We start from the raw sequence: 19,526 nt of genomic DNA on the forward strand, positions 1-19,526 counted from the left end.
GAGTGATACTCTTTCCGCTTTCTACTAATTGTGGCCGCACTCGGCTCCCGTAGTACAACAGACACACTGGTTACCCTAGCAACAACTACGTGATCGCCCCAGCCTCACCCGGAAGCCGACTCGCTACTTAGACGACCCGGAGACACGGCGGCTTTGTAGCAGTGCGGCGGAGGGCATGCATAGGTATTCGGCAGCCTTACCACGAGATAACTAATACGTTATAACAGTGGGGATACCCCCTCCCGCCCTCCAATGAACTAGACACTGGAATCAGATTAAGCCCTGAAGTCGCAACCGATGTGTGTTTGTCCTTCCATGTTTTGTGTCAGTAAGTCCCTGTATGTCGAATGTACTATAATGGATAATCTATGCACTTTTAACCCCCTCTTCTCGCAACCACAATAATGGAAAGACGAGAATGTGATATCACATCACCTTAGAGATCCGATCAGTACGCAAGACTGTATAAATGTAACAAAGGATAGCGATCATGCTCCCACTAAGCACGCACCAATTGATAAGTATGCGTGTTATAGTTCGATAACAAGCCCACCGTGGGCCCAGTCACATCGTGATAATTTCACCATGACACTCACTATACTTTCCTAATATGAGTGGCAGCGAGCACGAAGATACAAAAGACACAACACTGCACAACGTAACAGGCATGTAAAATAGTTCACGTCTGATTTATGTAGGTCTCTCCTTTTCCTCCCACAGATCTTTTTTCTGACTCACCCAACGCGGTTAGAGTTTTCTCACCATTTAGCGATTTTTGAAAACTTGGCCACAGTGAACTAGGATTGGGTGTGCCTTTTAGGGGGCACATACCGTCCAGTTCCCTGTTTTAGAGGTCCTGATGAAAACCTGGTATATCCCACCCTCGGTTGAAACATGTAGACCAGTATACACATAAGAGATACTTTTGGCCTTAATATACCCTCATAGTATCTCGCCTCACCTTTTTAATATTGTCCAGTTACTTGTAAATAAAATTTATTCTCCCACTAAGTTAAACCAGGACAATTTTTAACACACTTTTTCTACACTTACACTCACAACCTGCTCCACTGTAATTCAGGTGTTGTAGCACACCCTGGTGACGCTAGGCCACCAGGGAGGACCCCGATGATGAAGTTTGTCACCACTAGGTTGGTGAGTGAGGGGTTTTTAACAAAAGGATAAATTTTCTACTTTTAACAGCTTACTACCACATTAGGAATCTCTTCTGACTTCCCAATGATGGTACTCCCCTCTTTTTTTATTTAATATTTACTAAATTGCTACATTTCTAGAAAACTACTCCTGAAAAAGTTATATTTTACAACAAATACTGAGTGCATCTAGCAAGGCTGGTATCTGCCAGTCCAACGAAAAGTGTAGACCGTTTACAAAAAAATTACTTTCAATTTGGCTAATAAATGTTTCCTCTTTAGCAGAGATTGGAGCAGGAAAGCCACCAGTGTACTATTTAACCCGGTTTGAAGACCACTGAATCCAGCATAGCTGGATTGGTAGCTTGGTATGAATAAAGTATATATCCTCCAATTACATCTTGAATTCATTGATAGATTTTGTCAAAACTTGGTTTTGTCCATACAGGCTCAGCAACTCAAGACCTCATGTTATATATTAGAAGATGTCTGTCACTTCCTTCCAATTTGTCTGGGGGCACTTACTGTTTTCTTTTTCAGAACCAAGTTGGGTCTCACTGGAGCAAAATGATTATGGCATAATAAATCAATGATCTCTGATGAACTCTTTACCTTTAACTGTTGCTCCAGACGCCTTAACAGAACATTTTGGAATTCTCTCCACAACTTTTCAAGTACCAGGACAAGCATGATAGGGATGGTATAACCAAACAGGGTGGAAATACTGCAGCTTCTTGGATAATATTTTGGTAGGACTGGGACTTAAAGGTTCAAGACAATATTGAAGTTGTAGAACTTCAGAATTAGGCTGAGTAAGGCTATTCATGTTCTCCCTTGCTAAGTGTGAGAAAAGATGTGGAAACCTTCTCAAAATGGAAGGGAAGTACCTGGAAAGTACATACACACTCATGCAAGTCATGATTGTCACTAGCAGCCATCATTCTTCAGCAGTAACATTAAATGTTTCCTCTACGAAGATTCCAGAGGAAAATAGAAGAAAGAAAATTCCCTGCATGTTTTAAAACTCACCGCTAAGGAGAAAAGATAGTAAGTAAGAGAATGAATCTAGGATATAGAAAACCTCGGAATGTGTATAGTTCACAAAAAAGGTGTGGACAAAAAGTGTCCAGATTCCATCTCATGGCTCAGAATAGATATTAAACTTGTTGACAAATAGGTATATAGTCTGTGACATCACTAACACAGTCTAACATTTAGAATCCAATTCTTAAAGTCGAAAATGTGTAGTTGCAGACAATCCAATGTAGGAGAACAAGTTCATACATAACTTTAAAAAAAGTTAACGTTTTTCTGTATACATTACTTCATTCAAAAACAAGTTGTAACAAAATAAATTACACACTAACCTGTTGAGTTCCCCTTTGCTTTTTCCATCTTGCTTACTGTACCTTTTAGCTGATGTTCAGGATAATGATCCTATGAAAAATAAAAAAGAAAAGATCAAATAGTACAAGTAAACAAATAAATGTAAATGCTGACTACAAACAAATATTTAATTTTAAGCAAAAAGTAAACAGCCATAAATGTTATTTGTGAATATACCCAGGAAAATCATTTGAATTTAATGCTAGAAAAAGCCTGTTCTTAGCTTGTAATCTTTATTTTGGCAATATTTAAGAGCATATCAAGGGCTGTTGAACCTCTCCTACCCCTGATAAGCAAGCCTCCCGTGCTGTCTTTCAAGAACTCTTTGCTGTCAAGGAATAGGAGGTATTTTCTTGTGGTCCTGCCAGCAGTCCATGGTTATCGGGTTGAACCTTGATGGGTACTTTAGTTCACCACTAGTAATCCAGGGCCATCAATATTACTGCACTTCTATTATCTAACCAAGTTGCTCTTTGTGGCAGTAAACTCTCCACAAGATGTTAAGCTGTCAAAGCTTAATTTCCACGGCACTAGGTTAGAAATCCTGCTATAATAAAATAATAAAAACACTACAATACACTGAAAATCCAGCAGGAGGTATATTTTCAAAAAAGAAAAAGTAAAAGGAGCATTTAAGATAAGAATATTGAACAAGGAATTTGAACCGTTTAAGACTAAGATATAGTTCTGTTTCATTAGACTCTAGATTTTCTATAACATTAACACTATGAGTAATGGAATTCTATGGTCTGCCACTTCAGTCCTTCCTGGGAACTCGTAGGCTCTCTGTTTCTCTGCAAGGAATTTTCCCTGCAAAGAATTTAGATGGTTGCCAGGGGCACAGAAGCGATAAGTTGATCTGTAGACTTCCAGTTGAATAAACTCCAAAAGATCCATTTGCACATATACAACTACACATCAAGGAGACACTAGTTTGAACTGTGAGCCTGCTGAAGACCGTAGCTCGGAAATGGAAGCCAGGATTGACTTGGAACGAAAAGGAGAAAAAGCTTTGCATTCTTGGGCCTGGAGTGTGGGAAGTTGGAGAGGATAGAGAAGAGACAGATGAGTGGGGAGAGTTTGCGAGGAGCTGCAGTGAAAGACAGACAGAGTGCTGCTGCAAGCAATGAGAATCAGCTTGACTATGCACAGCTGAAACCATGAAAGGACGTCTGAAGATCTAAAGGAGATTTAGCCATCAAAATATCACCACATTCAGACACAGCAGCAATACAGAGTGGGCATTTGAGTTTATGTCTGCCATGGTTTTACTGAGGAATTGTGGCCTCAGGAAAGTACTTAATATTCTCTTACACAGAGCTGGGCACAATGGCAGTCACTATATAAATCCCCAAGCACCTAAGGATAGAAAGAAGTGGGAAAAGCATTGGTGATCTATAATGCCTCTCATGATTGTTAACACAGTGGCACAGCTGTGAGGTGACAGGGAACATTACAAAAACACAAATTCACTACTATTGATACTGGTTTGTTTTCCTTGAGAGGCATCTCAATTATAAGAGCTCTGTAGACAATGGGATTTGGGAAGATGTAATGGCTGACAAACAGAAACTACCCATAGATTTACCTTAGGTATGGCCTTAGGCAAGTGTGCTGTAGACACACGTGCTGTGCATCGATTGTAAAGTAGTCCCTCTCCTGAAGCGGTGGCTAGCCTGAGGGGGTTGCAGTTGTTCGAAAGAGAGTCTGTAGTACTGATCGGCCAACACTGATTTGTTAACATGCTAGTGCATCCACACAACAATGTTTTGTGAAGGTGTGGACCATGTTGCTGCTTTGCCAATGTCAGCAAGGGGAATATCGCCTACAATGCCATTCAAGCCTATATTTAAAGAGTAGAGCGAGCTTTAGGGGTAACAGGTGAAAGTCTTTTTGCTTTAGCATAACAAGATTGGATCCATTTTACTAGCCATCTTGAAATTCCACTTTTTGAAATAGCAGTTAAGCTTTTTCTGCAACAGACTCTGGTTGTGGAAAGAAGACAGGCTATTCAATTGACTGATTAATATGAAAAGGTGAAAAGACTTTAGGGAGAAAATGAGCATTTGTTCGGAGAACTATTTTGTCCCCAGGTAGGTGGAGGAAAGATTCTTCTAACGTTAATGCCTGCAGTGATAGCTACTAGAAATGCAACTTTTCAAAACAAATATTGGATTTGGCATGAATGCACAACGTGTCTCTTTCAGATGCACAAGTTACTGTAAGAGATATTAGTTAGTGATAGATTCCTTGCCTTAGAATATTCCCCAGGCATCAGACTGGATCCGGAAAGTTTTGCTTAGCAGTACCCCTGCGCATCGGTAGGTAGCGTCGTGCGGGTCTGCGTCCGTCAGTGGCGTCGTGATCGCGGAGATGAAGTCGCGGAGGGTACTTAGGTACCAACTATGCGCGCTGACGTCGGTTCTTTTCACGACTTTCCGCGCCAAAATGCAGAGCCATGTAAGATACTGACCATTGGTGCATAAAACTAGGGCCCTAAAAGGGATGACCTTAACCCTAGTAATCAGTTTGCAGAATGGGGAGGATGGGTGGGGCGGTCAGAAATCTATCACTAACTAATGTATCTTACAGTAACTTGTGCATCTGAAAGAGACACGTTAGTGATAGATTCCTTACCTTAGAATAGATACCCCAGCAATACCAACCCCGGTGGTGGGTCTGCGAACAAGATTACACCAGAAAGTCACTGAGTACAGAACGGCCAAAGACCCCATCTCTCCGGACCCGACTGTCAAGGCAGTAGTGTTGGAACGAGGCCCACGTAGCAGCCTGACAAATGTCCTGCAAGGGAACGCCACGCCCGAGGCAGTAGGGCCGCCGTCGCCCAGGTAGAATGGGCACGCAGTCCCACAGGAGGTTCCTTCTTGGCCAAGGAGTAACATGCCTTGATGCAGAGAACGACCCACAAGGAGATTGTCTGTTTGTGCACGGCCCAACCTTTTTTGGCGCCCACGTAGCCGACAAAGAGCTGATCATCCACACAGTACTGATGTGTATGCTGCAGATTGAATGCGAGCGCACATTTTGGGTCCAGACGGTGGAGCCTCTCTTCCTCTCTGGAAGGATGCGGAGGTGGAAAGAAGGTGGGCAAAGTGATGGTCTGCCCAATGTGGAAGGGCGTTACAACCTTTGGCACGAAAGAAGGACGGGTCCTCAGAACCACCTTGTACGGATGAATATAAAGGAAAGGAGGTTTAGTAGAAAGAGCCTGGAGCTCACTCACTCTTCTGGCAGAGGTGATAACAACCAGGAAAGCAGTCTTTAAGGTGAGAAGACGCAAGGGACAGTTATGAAGGGGCTCGAAGGGAGTGCACATCAGAAAAGTCAACACAAGATTTAAGTCCCACTGAGGCATTATGAAGGGCATGGGTGGAAACGTGTGCGTAACGCCTTTAAGGAAACGGTTAACAACCGGGGACTTGAAAAGAGAAGGATGATCTGAAAGCCGCAGAAAGTCAGAGATGGTCGAAAGATAACCTTTAATAGTGCCCAGAGCAGAGCCCTGCTGGGCCAAAGAGAGAAGGAACAGAAGAACCTCAGAAAGAGGTGCAGAAAGGGGATCCACAGCCTTCGCTGTGCACCATGCCACAAATCTGATCCACCTGCAGGCGTATACCATTTTGGTGGAGAGACGCATGGCTGCCAGAATGACATCACACACTTCGGGAGGAAGCTCGAAAGGTGTCAACTGTCACCGCTCAATCTCCACGCATGGAGGTGGAGGCTGGACAGGTTCGGGTGGAGGACCGTCCCCTGCTGCTGTGACAGAAGATCCTCCCGAAGAGGCAGACGGATAGGGGGATCGATACTCGTACTGAGTAGCTCGGGATACCATACTGTTCGAGCCCAGTCCGGAGCCACAAGAATCACTTGGGCCTGGTCGCGCCTGATCTTCTTTAGCACTCTGGGCAGAAGTGGTATAGGCAGAAAGGCGTACAATAGACCGCAGCTCCACTCGCGACGAAAAGCATCTCCGAGAGAGTGCCACCTTGGAAATTCCAACGCACAGAACTGAAGAGATTGCGCGTTCTCTTCAGTGGCGAATAGATCTAACCAAGGCTCTCCCCACAGCTGAAAGAGACCTTGCGCCACGTCCGAGTTCAGACGCCATTCGTGATCCTCCATGCACCGGCAGCTGAGTTGGTCCGCCCTGGCGTTCAGAGAACCTGCCAGGGGTTGAACCACCAAGGAAATGCCTTGATGTTCCAGCTAGGAAACAGGAGAGAGTTGCCAATACTGATATTCAATTTGACTCCAATTTATAACCAAAGTACAGACCACAGTTCAATACTTTGATATACTATTCAATAGCTATTTATTCAAAAATAATTTGATAGTACACATCTTGAAATTAGTGTAACAGGTCAAGCAATTTTATGTGACAATAATGAAAATAAGAACACAACAAGTGGGATAAACCTCATATATACCATCACTCATTACTCATCAGACATATCACAATCAAACCACTTACATTCAAACATTCAACCTAGGTACTTCACACAATCTGGAGAGTCAACGAACCAGTGGGTGAAATACGGAGTCTGCTATATATTCTAAAACAATCCCTAATATTCTCAACAATACACTATGAAAAAATTCAGTACAATCATAGTTTTCAACACAATTACCAAAATTTCAGTGTATAAACACAAGTATAAGTGCAAAACAAATTGACACCAAAATGTAACCAGCAGACCCAAAGGCCTACGCGTTTCGAATCCTTATCAATCTCAGGATTCTCGTCAGGGCCAATCAACTCAGTTTGTCTTAGGCCAATAGGTCGTATTCAAAAGTGTCGCCTACTATGGGGGAGTGGATCGTGTCCTCAGCTGGCTGGTAACAAGTATTCAGCGCGATGTAGTGGAAATGGAGACCGTGGAGGTAAAAACACGGCAACGCGATGGAGCAGGCAGTGGATGGGCTCGAAGTCAGGTATGATCAGGGGATTCCCGTATCGTCGCAGCACACGTGGAAGTCAAGTCACGGCGACGCGATCGAACAAGCGGTGGGCTTGAAGTCAGGCGTGGTCAAGGAATTCCAATTCCGTCGCGTTGCACGTGGGACCACCGGGGAAGGCAACCGCGTCTTTGATTGAAGCAGCACCCGTTGCGTTGTATAGTTCGCGCAACGGTTTGATTGTGACATGTCTGATGAGTAATGAGTGATGGTATATATGAGGGTTATCCCACTTGTTGGGTCCTTATTTTCATTATTGTCACATAAAATTGCTTGACCTATTGAATAGTATATCAAAGTATTGAACTGTCGTCTGTACTTTGGTTATAAATTGGAGTCAAATTGAATATCAGTATTGGCAACTATCTCCTGTTTCCTAGTTTTAGGCTCAGCCTTACTGATTAGAGCCAGCCCTTATTGTTAATAGTATTGATGTTCCAGCCACATCCAGAGGCACAGAGCCTCCTAACATAGGGTCCACGACCCCACCCTGCCCTGCTTGTTGCAATACCACATGGCGGTGGTGTTGTCCGTGTACACCTGCAAGTACACCTGCAATACACTTCCCCAGACAGAGGGAAGGAATGCCTTCAGTGCAAGCTGGATCGCCCGCAGTTCCAGAAGGTTAATATGGAGCCGGGACTCCTCCGGAGACCAGAGGCCTCTGACCTCCGTCTCCCCCATGTGGCCTCCCTTCCCAGGAGGGACGCATCCGTCATCACTGTGTGCTCCGGTTGGGGAAGGGAGAGGGATCTCCCACTGACCCAATCGCGATTCGTGAGTCACCACCAACTGTCGTGCAGCGCCCTCCGAGATCTGGACGAGATCGGACAGGTTGCCCTGATGCTGTGCCAACTGGAACTTCAGGTCCCACTGCAGAGCCCGCATATGTCATCTGGCATGCGTCACCAGCAGGATGCAGGAGGCCATCAGGCCCAGAAGCCGGAGGGTCATCCTGACCGAAACCCGGGATAGAGGCTGAAAGATCGGAATCATAGCCTGAATATCCCGGACTCAGGAGAGTAAACCCGAAACAGCGTCGAATCCAGAACTGCTTCGATGAAGGGGAGCTTCTGAGAGGGACTCAGGTGCGACTTCGGCACATTGATGGAGAACCCCAGCAAATGCAGGAGGATGGCCGTAGTCTGGAGGTGGGTGAGGACTGCCTGGGGCGAGCCCGTCTTTAACAGCCAGTCATCGAAGTAGGGGAAGACTGACATCACTGACCTGCGCAGATGAGCTGCGACCACCACCATCACCTTCGTGAACACGCGAGGGGCATTGGTAAGGCCGAAGGGGAGCACAGCAAACTGAAAATGTGTCTGGCAGGACGGAGATGTGAAAATAAGCATCTTGCAAGTCCAATGCCACCATCCAGTGTCCAGGGCAGCCAGGACCTGGGCCAGAGTCAGTATCTTGAAATTCTCTTTCTGGAGGAAGCGATTGACGTCCCAGAGGTCCAAGATGGGGCGCAGGGCCCCCTTGTCCTTCTTGGGGACCAGAAAGTAGTGAGAATAACAACCACTCCCTACTTCCTGACCGGGAACACGCTCAATGGCCCCCTTGGCCAGGAGGGCCGAGACCTCCTGACGGAGAAGAGTCAAATGATCCCCCGACGTGCAGTGGTACCGAGGTGGCATGGCCGGAGGGAAGGACAGAAAGGGGAGTGCGAAACCTTGGCTGATTATCTGCAGCACCGACTTGTCTGAAGTAATTTCGCGCCAGTGGTGGAGGTGGTGGAGTATCCTGCCACCCACCGGCGTGGGGTGCTCCCTGAAGCTCGGATTAGGAAGGCTTAGAGGCGGAAGCAGCGGGGGTGGAAGCGGACTGACCCGCGCGCTAGTTACTAGACCCGCCCCTGTCGAATCTACAGCCGCGCTGAGGCTGGTTCTGCACAGGCTTGCTGGAAGAGCGTGCCTGGGTGCCCGTGCCCTGGCCACGAAAGGAACAAAACCAGGGTTGGCAGGGCTCTTTGTGGAAAGACCCAAAGACTTGGCCGTGGCACGAGAGTCTTGAAAGCGCTCCAGGGCATTGTCGGCCTTATCGCCAAAGAAGCGGGAGCCATCAATGGGCATGTCCATGAGCTAGCTCTTGATATCGGGTGAGAACCCAGTGGAACGTAACCAGGAGTGGCGCCGCAACGCCACAGTCGTAGAAATTGCCCTTCCCTACGAATCAGCGGTGTCCAAACTATACCGGAGGACAAACTTTGCTGCATCCTTACCCTCTGCAATTGCTTGGGAAAGGACAGCCTGGACCACCTCAGAACACTGAGGCAAGACCGGAGTTACAGAATCCCACACTGCGTGGGAGTAACGGGCCAACAAACAGGCGTGTTAACCGACTGCAACCCCAAGCTGGCTGAGGAGAGTAACCTCTTGCCAAGTTGTCTAGCCTTTTAGAGTCCTTATCCGGGGGAGCCGTGGGAAAAGCAATCTGCGACGTCGAGGCCTGAATGACCAGGCTCTCAGGCATGGGGTGAGTGGTCAAGAAGGCGGAATCACCAGGCACCGGGCGATGACGCCTAGCGACGTTTTTATCCACCGGCGCCCCAGTGGCCGGACGCAACCAAGTGCCCAAGATGACTTCAGTGAGGGCCTCCTTGAAAGGGAGCCGCGGCTCTGACGAAGTAGACACCGTCTGGAGCACCTCCGTAAGGAGGTTGGTTTTACGGGTCACCGTAGGGAGGTCGAGATGGAGAGCATCCGCAGCCCGACACAGCACCACAGTGCTGGAAGCGCCCACCTTCATAGTAGGTGGAGGAGAGGCAAACCCCGGGTCAGAAGACACATGAAGTTCGTCTGCATCTTGAAGGTCGTCCACCCAATCCTGCTTGGAGTCACACTGCCGAGCAAGGGGGTCATGGGAGTCGTCCCAGTCCTCGTCCAGCTCCGGAGTAGAGGGAGCCGGCTGCAGCAGAGGGGCCGGAGAAGGGGAAAGCGGCATATGGAACGGCACCTAAAACGGCGCCGGTCAGGGCCAAGCCGGAACCGGATCCCAGGCCGGATTGAAATGGTCCTTTGAACCGCGGCAGGGGAGGGAGAAGCGGCGCCTGTGGCGGAGCCAAAGACGGCGCCGGGGCCAGCGGCAATGCACCTTGTGGCGACGGGACCGGAGGCTGGTGGCAGAGCCGGAGGCTGGTGGTGGAATCGCCGGGCCAACAGGATCTGGACACGGGACCATGGGGCCTGAAGGCGCGCCGGCGGGAGCCCGGGGCCTAAAAAGGCGGTCCGTGGGAGCAAGAAACTGTTGCATCTGTTCGGGAGTCGCCGACGGACCCGGGTATAGAGGGTAGGCAGCGGGACTCTCCACCGGAGCCCTTGCCCCCCTCGTCCGCCTCCAGGGAGCGATGGGGGGACGTCGGAGAGCGAACACGCTTCTTCAACTTCTTTTTATGGCGTCGCTTACCGGAATCTGAAGGCGAAGACTTAGAGCCCGAGGAGCGACGGCTCCGGTCCCGCGAACGACCCCTAGACCCAGAGCGGCAGTGAGAGGAGTGCCGGACCTCCAGCAACTTCCGGCGCCGCTCCTGCAAGGCATTCAGGGCCATGGCTTGACCGTCTCGACAGTCCCAGGAGTCATGGTAGGTCAACAGGCAGTAGAGGCACACATCGCGGGAGTCCGCCACCAACATGTTACGGCGGCACAACCCACAAGACTAAAAGCCCAGGAGACAAGAAAAGGAGGCAAAAGTCTCAAAAAGGTAGTCAAAAAATTACTGAGGTACGTGCTCAATCTCGACCTGCGCATGGGTGGCGCCTAAGTACCCTCCATGACGTCATCTCTGCACTCACGACACCAGTGTCGGATCCAGAGCCACACAACGCCACCTACCGACGTGCAGGGGTACAGCTAAGCAAAACTTTCCGGATCCAGTCTGATCCCTGGGGAATATTCTACGGTAAGGAATCTATCACAAACGTGTCTCTTTGAGATGTAGTGGTCAAATGGAGGCCCCATGAGCCTTGTTAGTACAATATTATGATTCCATATTGGTGAAGGTGGAACCCTAGGTGGTCCTTCCATAAATGCCTTAACAAAAGGTATTCTGAACAGAGATAAATGTTGTCTATTATGTAAGTAAGCCGCAATGGCTGCAAGGTGTAAGCGTATTGAGGTATAGGCTAGACCAAAATTTTGAAGATGCTACAAATAAGAAAGATGTAGTAGGTTAACCTTTTGAAGTTGAAAGTGTAGGAAACTGGCTCTATGTATACTACACCAAAATGAAGTTTAGTGTGTATAAAAGGGCCAGGTGACCCCAGAGGTAGACAGAGGTTAAAGTTAGAATCTATCTCTCAATTTGTGGTAGAGTGGTTGAACAGTAAGGCAGTACCAGAGGACAGTGGTTAGCATTTGAAGTACACAGTCAGCAAATGAATTCACAACTGAACGCCAATTGTTTTTGTATAAAAAAAATATAAGTTTTGTTTATTTGTGCGATTTCTAAAGATTATTTTTAGATTTTAAAACTCCACACTTAGAAACTTTTTGAAGGAAAATTGTCAATTTTATCCTATGGAGAATAAACAGGTTATTGGTTCACAGGTAAGTTATCAACTGTGGGTGTTAAGGTTCTGGGGTTAGACTCAGGGGTCCCCCAGGTCAGTGATGCACTCTTGTTATACCCTTAGCGGCACTAGAGCTGCCGGGTGCAGAGTGTTGAGGCCCAATGTTATCCAATGGGGGATAGGGGTCCTCCGGTTGGTGGCTGCTGGCGAGCAGGCCACTGCGTTGTGGGAGCAAAGCTCCTAGGGTTTAGGTCAGGGCAAATGGGGAAACAAAGTAGCACAAAAGGTGCACCCTCAGCGGCACTAGGGCGGCCGGGTGCCGTTTCAAGGTCGGGTGTACTGTTGTTTTCAATGGGAAACCTCTGGTTTGCAAAAGCACTGCAGTCAGGGAGATGAAGAACTTCTGGGTGCGATCACTACTTCGAGAAGTAAGTTGGGAAGTAAAGGGTTGGTGAGGCACCGTAGGGCGTCGGGTGCAGGGGTGCCTTTTGGGGTCGGATCTTCTTACTAGCTCTGGGTTGCAGTCGGGGGCCTTCTGGATTTAGGCTGGAGGCATCGGATGGAGGCTTGAGGCAGGTCAGGGGTTACGGGATCTCGGGTCAGGATCGCCGTGGTGACCTCCTCGTGATATTTTTCTACTCGAGCTCAGGCCGGGTTCGGCGGGTGCAGATAGTGCTGGATTTGTGGTCTCAGGCTGCTGCCAGTGGTTGCAGTTGAAGAAATCAGGTGTTCACGAGGGAAACAGTTTTGGAAGTGAAGGAAGGCAGGTCCTCTGGGGTTTTCGAGGTTGCTGGCTGCAGGACACACCGGCATTTCACAGGAGCAGGTTCGAGGGGAGACAGGCCTATAGGGCTGGGGCCAAGTCAGTGGGCCTCTTCCTCTTGTTAGCTGGCTGCACAGCTGTTCAGTCCTTTTCTTCTTCTTGTTGGATCTGAGGAAGCAAGGTTCAGGGTGCCCTTTAAATACTAGATTTAGGGGTGTTACAGGTAGGTAAAGAGCAGGAACCAATGGGTCCCTTCCCTGGGCTGGGTACACCCCCTATTAAGCCACCCTCCAGTGGGAGGGGGCAGGAGCCTGTCCCTGGTTGGCTAGGTCCCCCACATCCTCAAGATGGCGAGGACTCGGATGTGCTTCACCTCGCCTAACCCACCTGAGGGGTGGAGTTGGCAGACTCACACCTCTTTCCCTCACATGTTTTTCCCGCCAGCTCTCCCGCTCAAAGTGGGGGGTAGAAGCAGTGGGAACCAGTTGCTGAAAGCAGCAAAAGTCTGGGGAGGCTAAAAAAGGTGGCATGCCTTTGAAGCTTCCCCTTCGTGAACCCTGCCCCATCCTGGGGGGGCGGAGGCTTGACACCACGTCCCGCACCCAGCGGTCCAGAAACCTGTCAGTTGGTGGCAGCCTAAGCAGCCACTCAGTCGGGTCACTAGAAGGTGGTCGAGTCTGTTGTGCATTTTACATTAAATCCCATACAGGCATCAGTGTGGGTTTAATGTTCTGAGAAGTTAGTACCGCTCCTATCCCTAGCTCAGAGGCACCAGTCTGCACTATGAAAGGCTTGGCATAATCTGGAGCCTTCAGAATTGGTACTGAGCACATAGCTTCTGTCAGAGTGTCAAAAGCATTTTGGCAAATAACTGTTCTGTTTACCTTTTTGGGCATTTTCTTGTAGGTTAGTTCTGTGAGGGGAGTCACAATGGACCCATATCCCTTCACAAACCTCATGTAGTACCAAGTCAAGCCAAGGAATGCCCGGACTTGGGTCTGGAAGGTTGGAGCTGTCCAGTCCAGGGTAGCCTGGATCTTGGGCTGTAAGGGCTGGACCTGGCATCCACCAACAAGGTGGCCCAAGTACACCACAGTGCCCCCTCCCCTATCCGGGATTTGCATGCCTTGATAGTTAGGCCTGCAGTTTGCCGGGCTTTTAAAACCTTCCAAAGGTGGATCAGATGATGTTGCCAGGTGGAAATAAAGACAGCAATATCATCACGATAAGCTGCACTGCAGGACTCCAACTCAGCAAGGACTAGATTCACCATCCTCTGGAAGGTGGCAGGGACATTCTTTAAACCGAAGGGCATAACAGTGAAATGATGGTGCCCATCAGGTGTGGAGAATGCCGTTTCCTCTTTTGCTCCTGGGGCCATGCCAATCTGCCAGTACCCTACAGTTAAGTCAAAGGTACTTTTGGAAATTTGGTTCGGTCTATCAACTCATCTGCTCTTGGGATAGGGTGAGCATCTGTCTTGGTGACAGAGTTGAGTTCTCTATAGTCCACACAGAACCTAATTTCTCTCTTTCCACCCTGTGGATGAGGTTTGGGGACCCGAACCACTGGGCTGGCCCAGGGGCTCTCAGAGAGTTCAATAACCCCTAACTCCAGCATCTTGCTAACTTCAGCTTTGATGCTTTCCTTGTCGATCGATCTTTTTTTTTTACAGATGCACTGTCACCAGTGTCCACATCATGGATACACCAGTTTGTCAGAATAGGGGTCAGGGAAAAGAGCTCAGCATACTGTTGCAAAACTTGCTTGCAGTCAGTCTGCTATTGGACAGAGAGGGTGTCTGAAAAGACAACTCCATCTACTGACCGATCGTTTGGGTTTAGGAGAGGAGGTCAGGGAGAGGTTCACTCTCTGCTTCCTGTTCCTCATCAGTCACCATCAGCATGGTGATGTCAGCCTTGTCATTGTAGAGCTTGAGGCGGTTCACATGGATAACCCTTTCGGGTGTCCTGCTTGTGCCCAGGTCAACTAAGTAGGTGACCTCACTCTTTTTCTCTAGGATAGGGTAAGGGCCACTCCATCTGTCCTGGAGTGCCCTTGGTGCCACTGGCTCCAACACTCACACCTGATGCCCAGGTTGAAATCCAACCAGTGTAACTTTTTGGTCATACCAGTGCTTCTGAAGCTCCTGGCTGGCCTCAGGATTCTTGAATGCCTTTTCCATGTACTCAGCCATTCTGGACCTTAGGCCAAGCACATAGTCCACAATATCTTGTTTGGGTTCTTGGCAAGGCCTCTCCTAACCCTCTTTTACAAGACAGAGTGGTCTCCTCACAGGATGGCCAAACAGAAATTGAACGGGGGAAAACTCTACTCCCTTCTGTGGCACTTCTCTGTAAGCAAAAAGCAGGCATGGTAAGAGGAAATCCCATCTCCTTTTGAACTTTTCAGGGAGCCCCACGATCATGCCTTTCAATGTCTTGTTGACTCTCTCAACAAGGCCATTGGATTGTGGGTGATAAGGTGTAGTAAACTTGTACTGCACTCCACACTCTTTCCACATGTGTTTTAGGTAAGCAGACATGAAGTTGGAACCTCTGCCTGAAACCACCTCCTTAGGAAACCCTAGCCTGGTGAAGACACCAATGAGGGCCTTGGCTACCACAGGAGCGGTAGTAGTACTGAGTGCAATTGCTTCAGGATATCTAGTGGCATGATCCACTATCACTTGAATGAGGCTGTGGGAGGTTCAAGAGGACCCACTATGTCCACACCTACCCTTTCAAAGGGAACCCGCACCACAGGCAGTGGTATCAGGGGGGCCTTTGGGTGGCCACCTGTCTTGCCACTGGCTTGAAAGGTAACACAGGAGCTTACAAACTGCTTCACCTTTTAGTGCATCTGGAGCCAGTAAAAGCGGCTAACTAGCCTGTCCCATGTCTTAGTTTGGCCCAGATGTCCAGCTAATGGGATGTCATGAGCTAAAGTTAGTACTTTTGGGGCACTGACACTCTTCTGGTGGCTCCAGGATTGTGGTTTCTTGCCTCAGTGTACAGTAATCCCTCTTCCCAATAAACTCTGTGGGTATCACTGACATCTCCCTTTGCTTCTGAAACAGCTTGCTGCCTCAGGCTTTCAAGAGTGGGACAGTCTTGCTGACCCTGGCATAGCTCTTCCCTAGTGGGTCCCCATGGGCCCAAGAGTTCAACCTGGTAAGGGTCAGCTCAGAAGGGGATGCCCAGACATGGGTCCCGTGCTCACTACGCCACTGGAGTCAAGCTATCCTGGCTGAACACGGCTGATAGCCAGAAACTGGTCCTAGGATGCTTGATTCCGGTCCAGGGAAGACATGTCTTGGCAGTTCGGTCTGGACTTTTCCCATGAGGCACAGGGTCAAGACTGATTTGCATATGGCCATGTCTGAACTGGGGTGGCTTGGTGAGCAAAATAACTATGGATTAAACCAGATCTGTGGCTGGAGGTGAATGTTTTGCCATTGTGCAACATTCCGTCCATCATCTTGTGTGTTTTGCTGTTCACCCTATGTGGGAAGGGGATGCCCAGACGTGGGTCCGGTGCTCACTACACCACTGGAGTCAAGCTATCCTGGCTGAAGACGGCTGATAGCCAGAAACCGGTCCTAGGATGCTTGATTACGGGCCAGGGAAGACATGGCTTGGAAGTTCGGTCTGGACTGTTCCCATGAGGCACAGGGTCAAGACTGATTTGCATATGGCCATGTCTGAACTGGGGTGGCTTGGTGAGCAAAATAACGATGGATTAAACCCAGATCTGTGACTGGGGGTAAATGTTTTGCCGTTGTGCAACATTCCATCCATCATCTTGTGTGTTTTACAGGCAGGTAAAGGACAGGGACCAATAGGTCCCTTCCCTAGGGCGGGTACACCTCCTATTCTGCCACTCTCCAGTGGGAGGGGGGCAGGAACCTGACCCTGGTTGGCTGGGTTCCCTCATCCTCAAGTTGGCGGGGACTCGAGGTTGTGCTTCACCTCGCCTCCCCACCAAAATGGGTGGAGTTGGCAGAGGTAGGCACACTTCTCTTCCTCATTTGTTTTTCCCACCGGTTCTACCGCCCAAAGTGGGGGGTAGAACCAGTGGTGACCAGTTGCTGAAAGCAGCAAATGGTCTGGAGAGGCTCACTAAGGCAGCATACCTTTGAAGCTTCTCTTTCGTGAACCCTGCCCATCCTGGGGAGGAGGCTTGGCACCTCGTCCCAGAATGTGCATTGTTTCAGGCCCCCGAGAGCAGCAAGCTCTCGACCCAGGGGTCCAGAAACATGTCTGGTGGTGGCAGCCTAGGCAGCCACTCAGTCAGGTCACTGGAGGTTGGTCGAGTCTCAGGGGGCATCTTTAAGATGCCCTCTGTGGTGCAATTTACATTAAATCCCACACTGGCATTAGTGTGGGTTTAATGTGCTGAGAAGTTTGATACCAAACTTCCTAGTCTTCAGTGTAGCCATTAAGGTGCTGTGGAGTTCGTAATGACAATGTCCGAGCACCATATACTTTTAATGGCAGCACTGTACTTACAGTGCCCAGGAATTGACCTGGGTACTGTAGGGGTACAGGGCTCATGCACCTGTACCCTCACTACTGGCATAGGGCACCCAGCTAGAGGGGGGACTGATGTATGCCAGGGCAGTGGTTTGTGGGCATGGCACACATGGATGTGTGCCATGTCGACTCTTCACTTTGTACTGCACCAAGACACGCAGCCTGCAAAGGCAGTGTGTGTGTGTCAGGGGTACAGGACCTCTAAGGGTGGCACAACAAGTGCTGCAGCTCTTAGAGGCCTTCTCTGGTCACAGTGCCTTGGGTACCTATGGTACCATTAACCAGGGGCTGCCATGTGGCCTGAGATGCCACTTGGGTTTAGGCTTCAATGCAGTTTTAGGGAAGGAACATAGGAACTGGGTACCCGATTAGCAGGGGCCCATTGCACACTCAGTCAAAGAACATCAGCAATTCAGCAAAAATGGGGGTATACCATGCAAGAAAGAGGGCACTTTCTAACAAATTGACAAAAGTTGAGTGGTTCATAAGGAGGAAACATGAGCTCTGTTAACACAATGTTCAAAATCCATTCTGGTGCAGGTGGGAACCTAGGAGGAATGATTCATACAAGTCCCCCCATAAAGGCTTAATTAACAGGGATTTTATATAATGATCAGTGCTGTCTATTTTGCAAGTAGGCTGCAACAGCCACAAGGTGTAATCGTATAAAAGTGCATGCCAACCCTATGGTCTGTAAATGCAATTAGTCATTAATGTCAGTACTTTTGCATGAAGAGGGTTGATCTTTTGTTTCTGACTGAACACTGACTGAACATAACAAACCTTTTCCATTTAGCAATGTCCATACATTCTTGAAGTAAATTTGAGTACCCAAATACTAAGAGTTCAGGAGCCAAATTACAAGATAGATTTCCTTGGCATTTGGATGTCTTACTTTTGTGTGAGAAGTTCCAGGTTCATGTGAAGCTTCTTGTGTGCAACTAGTTAGCTCCAACAGTGTTGAAAACCATGCTGGCGAGCCCAAGATGGAACTATAAGTATCATTGTAAGAGATGTTTTCCTGAGTTTCCTCACCACTAATGGAAGTAGTGGGAGAGGAGGAAAAGCATATGCAAATATTCCTGACCAGCTGATCCATAGATTATTGCCCTTGGACTGGTGGTGTGGATACCTGCTTCCGAAGTTTGGGCATTCTGCATATACTTTTGATGCAAACAGATCTATTTGCGGGAACCTCCATTTTTGAAAGTACAGTAGAAGAACTATGGGGAGGAGTTCCCATTCATTGTCTTGTTGGTGCGTCTTGCTTAGAAAGTCCACAATTTGGGGACATGTCCCTGGGACATGTTCTGCTAGAAGGTGAATGTAGTAATGTATTGCTAATCTCCATATTTTCTGTGCTGAGACAGTGCGTCCCCCCCTGTTTTTGTAGATAATACACAGCTGGAATTTTGTCTGTTCAAATTAGGACAACTTTGTGTTGTAGGTGGGGTAGGAAGGCTTTCACTGCTTGGTGAACAGCTTGAAGCTCTAAGTGATTGAAATGAAGATCCCTGCGTTTGGAATCCCATACACACTGAATTGTGAGGTTTGGAGATGTGTACCCTGTCCTATTAGGGAAGCATCAGCTGTAAGAATTATTTGTGGAACTGGGTCTTGAAATGGCCACCCCTTGGATAGATTTTGTTGATTACACCATTGCAGACAGTGGAGTGTGCGGCTGTCTACCAACACTAGATTCTGAAGCTGACCCAGTGACTGTGTCCATTGATGAGAGAGACATTCTTGCACAGGTCTCATGTGTAGCCTGGCACGTGGAACTAATAAATTGAATATGCTACTTACCAGTATGCATCTGTTCTTGGCATGTAGGGCTGCTAACATTCATATCTTATGCATAGATCGCCGCCTAGTGTTGGGTCCGGATGATTGCACATTGTTGTCCTGGAAGAGTCTTCGAAGTATCACGAGATAGGTGGCTCCTCCCCTGGACTACAGTGCGCATGGGCATCGACTCCATCCCCAGATTGTTTTTAGCCATTGTGGCAGAGATGGAGTGAAATAGTGTAAAGGATGTCCATGCTAATGATGAATGTAAGAGTGTGTCTGCAGCCGCTACGGGCACCGGGGAGGAGGGCGGGCGATATGAATGTTAGCAGCCCTACATGCCAAGAACAGATGCATACTGGTAAGTAGCATATTCAGTTCGAGGCATGTGGGCTGCTAAATTCATATC

The 19,526-nt window shown here is 48.4% G+C and overlaps 1 protein-coding gene across 2 annotated transcripts in view; it reads right to left on the bottom strand.

The window, feature by feature from the left end:
• Positions 1–19,526, bottom strand: part of MGA (MAX dimerization protein MGA) — a 949,809-nt gene that overhangs the window by 383,207 nt on the left and 547,076 nt on the right. For both annotated transcript variants that reach the window (XM_078659651.1, XM_078659650.1), the window contains exon 12: positions 2,522–2,591. In XM_078659651.1, the coding sequence (XP_078515777.1) occupies positions 2,522–2,591 (70 nt within the window). The remainder of the gene's footprint in view (positions 1–2,521; positions 2,592–19,526) is intronic.

Source organism: Lissotriton helveticus, chromosome 9 (genome assembly GCF_964261635.1).
Source record: "Lissotriton helveticus chromosome 9, aLisHel1.1, whole genome shotgun sequence".
Lineage (NCBI taxonomy): Eukaryota > Metazoa > Chordata > Amphibia > Caudata > Salamandridae > Lissotriton > Lissotriton helveticus.